We start from the raw sequence: 7,251 nt of genomic DNA on the forward strand, positions 1-7,251 counted from the left end.
CCCACTCCCACTCCTGACCTACTTCACGGGGTTGCGAGCTTAAAAGTAATTACATTTGTGAGAATCCCTGGCCAGGCATCGGCACATAGTACATCCTCAATAAACACTACCTTCCTCCCTGTCATGCCCAGCAACATGAGGCCACCTCCGTCCCAGCAGTGGAACATATTCATGTGAGGAATTCAGTTAAATGTTGAACACAATCCTGCTAAGATTACAAAACACCCCAGGTGGCTTATTAGGTGTGAAAATAACTTTTGTGCGAGGAAATTACAGAAAACCTGACATGTGTTGGCAGAACAGAAAAATAGCTGGTTTGCTTGGAACTTTCTGCCAGGTCCCAGGGAAACCCTCAGCCCTAGATGGCAGGGCTGGTGGGGCACCAATTTACCTGCCTCACTAGGCTCAGCTGACCCCAGTTGGCTGTCTCAGGCTCCCAGGGCCAGTTCCCTTTCTGGACTCCCCTGTGCCTGAAGGAAAGAAGGACAAGAGAGGGGAGGGAGGGGAGGGAAGAGGCTTTTCCAGTCCTTTCTAGGCCTCACCCTGGAGATCGGGGCAGCGTGCCCCAACCCAGGCATCCCGGCAGGTAGCTCTCATCTCCGTGACAGCCGCTGTCCACCCTGGTGCCCAGGGCCAGTTTGTTAGTCACCTTCTGCCCTTGTTCCTCAGCCCAGGGGCTGGGCAGCATGAATGAACACCTGTGTGTCCTGTGCAGGCAGTGGGTTTGCATCACAGGACAGGACCCCCAAATTATGAGATTTGCAGTTTATTATATAGAGTATCTGGCATGTGAGTCCATCTTGAGAGAGAGCAGGAGGGAAGGAGGGAGGGGGAGGGAAAGAGAGAGAGAGAGAGAGAGAGAGAGAGAGAGAGAGAGAGAGAGAGAGAGGGAAAGAGAGAGAGAACCTTATTCTCCAACGTGAATAAATCTTCTCCAGGGAGGAAGGGGAAGGATACAAATCTCTCTGCAGGTGACGCCGTCCCAAGGCAAGATGGCTGCTCATCACGCTCCAGCAAAGCATGGTCAGTGTCCCTCACTCAATACGCCTCTTTGCAGAAAGGTGAAGGATTGAAAATTGTCTCCCAGCTGAGAGGACAAAACATTCATGAAACAAAAGTGGTATGCCATAAATAAAGAATGTCTGGAGAATAAAAAAAGAGATCTTGTAAATTAAAAATATTAAAGAATGAACATTCAAATGCTAGCAAAAGAAGGGATAGAGGAAAATATGAGGAAATCTCCTAAAAGGCAGAACAATGTGGACACAAAGATGGAAATGAGCAGAGATGGGAAAATGAGATGAATACAGATGATTCCATATGCGACTTATTAATAAGTCATAGAAAACTGGAGGGAGGAAAAAGAACAGAGAGAAGTAACTGTCAAAGAAATAATCTGTTTTCCAGAACTGAGGACATGGATCCAGAAGGAAAGGCCCTGCGCGTCCAGGCAAGACGGGAAGCGAGCCCCATCCAGGTGCGCCAGAGGTGGAGTTTTCCGCTGGGAGGTTGCACTGCAGGAGGGCCTGCGTCCTGAGGGTCTGGGTGGTGAGGGGCCATCTGTGAAGAATTTAAAACCGGATGGCCTTGGGCCATCAGTAGGGCACTTTCCTGTCCTCCTTTATAGCTCTGCATCCTCGGATTCGGAAGACCCCGGAGACCACCTCCCTCCTTCCCTTGCCCTGCAGTTGCCGACCTGCCCTCACCTCACCCGGGGCTGGCCCCTGCTCGAGGTTCTGCCCTTCTTCTCGCCAGCCTTGCCTGCCCCTCCTCACAGGGGCAGTTCCTGAGCTCGGAGCCAACCAGGGTCTGGAAGAGCTCCCCATCCCCAGCCCTGGAGGTGCCCACCCGTCCCCACCTCCCACTCTGTGGTCACGGAGAGCCCCATGTGACCAGCTGAGACAGATGCTTCCTTCCCTCAGGGGAATGCTGTGTCAGTGACCAGGCGAAGCCCAGAACTGGCATCTGCCTGCCCAGTCATGGGTCCCAGCCTCCTCCTGCTGCTGCTCCTGGGACAAGCAGGTGAGTCTCAGACAGCACTGCACTCCTTCCCTGTCCAGGGACAACGGGTTACTGCAGATTCTCTATCCCACGCTAGAGGGTGGGCTGGGAGGTGGCCCAGCTCCTGACTGACATCATTCCCACCTCCTTTCCTTCCCTAGTTCTGGGTTCGGCTGGCAGTCTCCCCGAGGTACTGCAGGTGCCTGTGGGGGGCTCCATTCTGGTGCAGTGCCACTACCGGCTCCAGGACCTCAGAGCTCGGAAGGTGTGGTGCCGGTTCTCGCCTGAGGGCTGCCAGCCCCTGGTGTCCTCAGTGGTGGATCGCTCGGCCCCAGGAAGCAAGCGCATATTTCTCACGGACCTGGGAGGGGGTCTGCTGCAGGTGGAGATGGTCACGCTGCAGGAGGAGGACGCAGGGCAGTACGGCTGTGTGGTGGAGGGAGCCATGGGGCCCCAGACAGTGCACACGGTCTCTCTGGAGGTGCTGCCTTCAGGTGAGTTATCCTGGCCGCACCTGCACCCTCTGACTGCCCTCCCAGCACCCCCTGCGGTCAGGGCTCTGGGGCCTTGAGGGGCAGGGCCCCTGTGGGGAGGCACTGGGGGCGATATCTTCCTGGCAGCTGTGTAGGGGGCGGAAGCTGAACTGGCTGGGAAGTCTGAGATATTTCCCCTGCCAGAAGGCGGCTCCTCCTCACAGCCCATGGCTTTTACCTCTTTTCCAGCACTTTCCACAGACTCAATGCTATCTTTTTTTTTCCTTAGAAATGTTTTAAACAAAATTGAATTTGAGCACGAACAAATTAAAATTTTTAGACCTTTCAGGTTTTTCTTTCTTAGTAATGAGTTTGATGGCTTAAAATTTACTGAATTCGTATCTTAATCTTACAAGTCTTCACAGAGCATCTAGTAGGTGCCTGACCTACAGGCGGGGTACAACTGAACTACTTCAACTCATTCAGTTCTAAAAATGGAAAAAGTGTCATTAATATTTAGGTCCAAATTCTCACCCTAATTTCAGTATAAAAAACACTTTGATTTTACATTTCATTCGCGTGGCCCATATCTTTCTAGTATTTAAGAATTTATTAAACACGTCAATATTATTTTTTTTCCAGAAAATAAAATGCTATAAAAAAAACTCTCCTAGAGAAAAATGTCAGCTACCTGAAGCAGAGACTGCTGCTACTTTTCTCTTATGGATACTGATTTTTCTTTTTTTTTCACTTTTTGGTCCTCCTTTTCTAAATTTGTGTCTAATCTCCAAAGAATAAAATTTAAAAATGCATTCTCCCTTCCCCAAATAAGAGAGTGGACTAAATGGTCATTGGAACCCCCTCATCTTGAGTTGTTCTATAATACAAAGGCAGCGGTCAATCCTAGTTATTCTTTGTCCTCCTCATTCCTTGACTCTGTGGTGGAGGAATTCTTTTAAATTCCTAAAAGACAAATTGTGATAAGCCTCACTGGGAAGAGTCCTGTAATCAGAATTCAAGCACTTTGTAGGGACCACAGAAGCCTTGCCACAAAGTTGAGTCTAGGGTACTAGCAAGGCCCTCAGAGGGTCCCCTGGTGTTGCCTCACATTAGTGCTGACCTGGAGTCCCTGGAACCCTGAGGGCAGAGCTTGTGATGGGGCTCGTCCAGCATTCGGGTGGGATCACAGGGTCGCAGGTATGTGGGGAGGCCCTGTTTAAGGCTAATGAGTCAGGAACGAGGTCACCATTGAGGACGAGAGCTGGAGAAACGTTTCCTGGGATGGGAATGAAAGATAGGCAGAGATTACTCAGTGGTGTTTCTACATAGTCTGAGCAGAACTGGTAAGAGTAGAGGGGTGTGGGATGGAGAAGACAGAGAAGAGACTCAGGGGGACATGGACTGATGGCAGAGGAAAGATGGATATATTTGCAACTCGGTACAGATACAAAGGGTTAGTACCATTCCCTGACCCACAGAATGAGAGGCCCTTAAGGAACATCCCAGAATCTTCTTTGTGTTCCTTTTTCAGGACTTCTCCTTCCTGGGCTCCGTTTTCCTAGTCCCTCAGACCTCAACAAGGCATGGAAGCCCGCCCACGATGACTATATGCTCATCAAATGTTTCCTTCTGACTTAGTTCCTGACCTGGGAGAGGAGGAAGAAGAGACCCATAAGACTGGCAGTCTGGGCGAGGACCCCTCCTTGGACCCTGCAGGCAGTGCCAGTCCCTGGGAACTCAGCCAGCAGAAGAGGTACTGGCAAGATTGGACTGGGGTGGCTGGGAGAAGGTGACTGGGGAAGATATGACTTGTTTTGAGCTCTAGATTAAATTGAATGCGGGAAACTTTCTTCTTTTTTTTTTTTTTGGTGGTGCTGGGGATTGAACCCAGGGCTTTGTGCTTGCGAGGCAAGCACTCTACCAACTGAGCTATAGCCCCAGCCCAAATGCGGGAAACTTAAGATTCCTTCCACCTTTGGGGAACTTCTGAGCAACAGACAAACTAACTGACCAACCTCTCTACCCTTCAGCAATGGGTCCCTCATCCTAGTGGATCTTCAGCCAGGAGACGCTGATAATGTGTCTGTCCCACTGAGTCTACCCTCCTCATCCCATTCCACGTCCTCTCAACCATGTTCCCCAAGAATGTGGCTCTTCTCTCACTCTTCCAGGGCTCCTGGTTAGCAACTCCCCACAGGGCTCAGGATTAAGCCCTATTACTTTCTGTCCCTCAGCATTCCCTTGATCTGGTGTGCTGTGTTCCTGCTGGGCCTGCTGGTGGCAGCTGTGGTGCTGTTTGCTGTCATGGCCAAAAGGAAAGGTCAGTAGCTGTCTACCCACCTCTGCTGGGCTGGCTCTATGGGTCAACTGGTTTTGCAGATGAGGCCAGGAGTCTGGGTCCCTTCCCCTACAGAGAGACCTGTTTGGGCTTTAGTTAATGACCCACACCCTAGAATTCCCATAGCTGAGGGATGAAGGGGAGGGAGGGAGATTCAATGGGAGCAGGCCTGGGGAAATATGGGATTGCAAAGAAGGGGGGGGAGTTGGGGAATGGGGGTGGGATGAGGGGAAAGGGGATGGAATAGGTAGGAAAGGGTTCTAAGAGGGAGGCTGTATATGGAAGCAATAAATGGGTGGGGAGAGACAGGGCAGACTGGGAGAGGGGTCTGGGAGAAGGGTAGAGGGTTGGTGGTGGAAGTGGGGAAGGCAAATATGCACTAGGAAAAAAGTTTCAGAGCTTCTGAATGGAGTGAGGGAATGGGGTCAACCCTGGAAGAGACTGTGTGCTGTTGTCTGTCCTGCCAGGGAACAGGCCTGATACCTGTGACCAGTTCCAGAGCCAGAGAGTTTCGGGCATGGTAAGAGGCTTCTGCAAGTCCACAGCCAAATTCCCACAATCACTGAGAGGTCCCAGGATGATAAGGTGGAGAAAGGAGAGAGACCCAGTCAAAGGCCCAGTCCTCTCCCTAAATGCTGTAAACTTGGCCCCAGTGATCACCCTGGTAACTCACCTTCCTACATCTGGGGAGTAACTTGGTGTTGAAAATATTCAAAGCAAAGCCCTCTTGCACTGACAGACATATTAGGATTAGAGAGAGACAGAGAGAGAGAGCGTGTGCGCATGATGGAGAGCTGGATGTCCAGTGTGCTCCCAGGCTTCCCACTGCAGGTAACTGGACACGGGCGGCATCCTCTCTGCCTGACCCGCCTGCTGTTGTTGCAGGAGCCCTCCTCAGTCCACCGCATCGATGATTCTGGACTTGCTGCTGGATTGCCTTTGCACACACCCTATGTTGGGCTTGATTCGCCACCTTCCTTCGACAATGCCACCTACACCATCTTCCCTCTTGACCCCCTACCTGGAAAACCTCCATCCCCATCCTCACCCCTTCTGCCTCCTAAGGTTCCCTCTTCCGAGTCTGTGACATATGCCACAGTTATCTTCCCAGGAGGGGACAAGAGTGGAGGGGCCTCCTGTGAGCCAGTTCAGGATCTGTCTAACAGTCAAACTCCACCCAGCTGAATTGCTCACCACACTGCACACACAGGGGCCGACCCTGGGGTTCTGTGCACTCATCCCCCCAGCTCATACCCTATATTCTCAGAACCTATGAACAACTAGGGATTATCCAATATCCTCACATTACTGATAGGGAATGTGATATTCAGATACGACTAAGGGGTCTTGGGGAAGACCCCTGCCCCCTGCTGCTTCCTCTGCCATTACACATCAGGCTAAATAAACCCTAAATGATGATATGTGAACTTAATGGTTGAGTTGGGAAGGAAAGGGAACAAGTTTGACAATCACTTGGTCTATGAACCAAAAATATTTTGTTCCAGAGTTTGTGCTACATGATCTCCTGTCTGTCCTGCAGTGGTTTCTTCCCTGGTCAGAACACTGCAGTGCAGTTTGAGTCAAGGGGCACCAAAAAGACTCCTCTGAACCTATTTCCTGCCTCTTTGAGGCCCGAAAGTAGATTCATTTGCTTAAGCCAAGGAAGCTCTTTTGCTTTCTGCTTCGCCTCTTTTGAACAAGTATCATGTTGCTAGCATATGATGGGACAGTGGGGCAGTTAGTGATAAGTTAAAGGAGACCCAGGACAGATGAAATATGGGAGAAGGGACTGAAGAGGAACAGGAATAAGGACAGAAATAAAGATAGACACCAAATCTGTTCCCTGTAAGGACAAAGAATTTCAAGCATTAGGACATAAAAGACCTTTGCAGACATCAGTCTTACCAGAACAGGCTCTCTTGGTTTTGTGGTCATCTGGTAGCACTGGTTCCTTTGGTCTGAACTGTGGAGACTGGGAAAAGCCCAGTGGAGAAAAGGCACTGCAGGAGGGGGAGGGGTGCCATGTTCAAGAGTGAATGAAAGCTAGTCCAGGCTGGAAACAGAAAGGCCTTTAAGGTCTCTGCCAGGATTTCTTTTGAAACTGTTTTTTTTAAAAACATCTGCCCAAATTAGGATGTACAACTTAAATACAGGGGGTGAAGTACTCAGGAACCTGGTCATATTACAATCACAGAGAATTTAGCATAAAGAGGTTTTCCCTGACCAGGTGTGGTGTCACATACTTGTAATCCCAGCTATTCAGGAGACTGAGAAGGAGGACTGCAAGTTCAAGGACAACCTGGTCAACTGGTGAGATACTGTCTTAAAAAAGAAGGAAAGAGAGAGAGGAAGAGAAAGAAAGAAAAAGAAAGAAAAGAGAGAAAGAAAGAGAGAGAGAGAAAAGAAAGAATGGTGGGGTGAGGGGTATAGGCCTAGATG

The 7,251-nt window shown here is 50.2% G+C and overlaps 1 protein-coding gene across 1 annotated transcript; it reads left to right on the plus strand.

Moving 5' to 3' along the window:
* The first annotated feature begins 1,927 nt into the window (after positions 1–1,927).
* On the plus strand, positions 1,928–6,986 carry Treml1 (triggering receptor expressed on myeloid cells like 1). The gene is made up of 6 exons (XM_047558886.1): positions 1,928–2,022; positions 2,163–2,495; positions 4,113–4,227; positions 4,709–4,794; positions 5,280–5,332; positions 5,698–6,986. The coding sequence occupies exons 1-6, from the start codon at positions 1,980–1,982 to the stop codon at positions 5,995–5,997; spliced, it is 930 nt and encodes a 309-aa protein (XP_047414842.1). The 5' UTR covers positions 1,928–1,979; the 3' UTR covers positions 5,998–6,986.
* Positions 6,987–7,251: the final 265 nt, after the last annotated feature.

Source organism: Sciurus carolinensis, chromosome 7 (genome assembly GCF_902686445.1).
Source record: "Sciurus carolinensis chromosome 7, mSciCar1.2, whole genome shotgun sequence".
NCBI classification, from domain to species: domain Eukaryota; kingdom Metazoa; phylum Chordata; class Mammalia; order Rodentia; family Sciuridae; genus Sciurus; species Sciurus carolinensis.

Excerpts from the sequence above, each read along its gene's own strand:
- Treml1 (XM_047558886.1), top strand. The coding sequence starts at position 1,980 with ATGGGTCCCAGCCTCCTCCTGCTGCTGCTCCTGGGACAAGCAG. Across the intron at positions 2,496-4,112 it reads TCTGGAGGTGCTGCCTTCAG|TTCCTGACCTGGGAGAGGAG; the intron begins GTGAGTTATCCT and ends CTTCTGACTTAG. Across the intron at positions 5,333-5,697 it reads GCCAGAGAGTTTCGGGCATG|GAGCCCTCCTCAGTCCACCG; the intron begins GTAAGAGGCTTC and ends CTGTTGTTGCAG.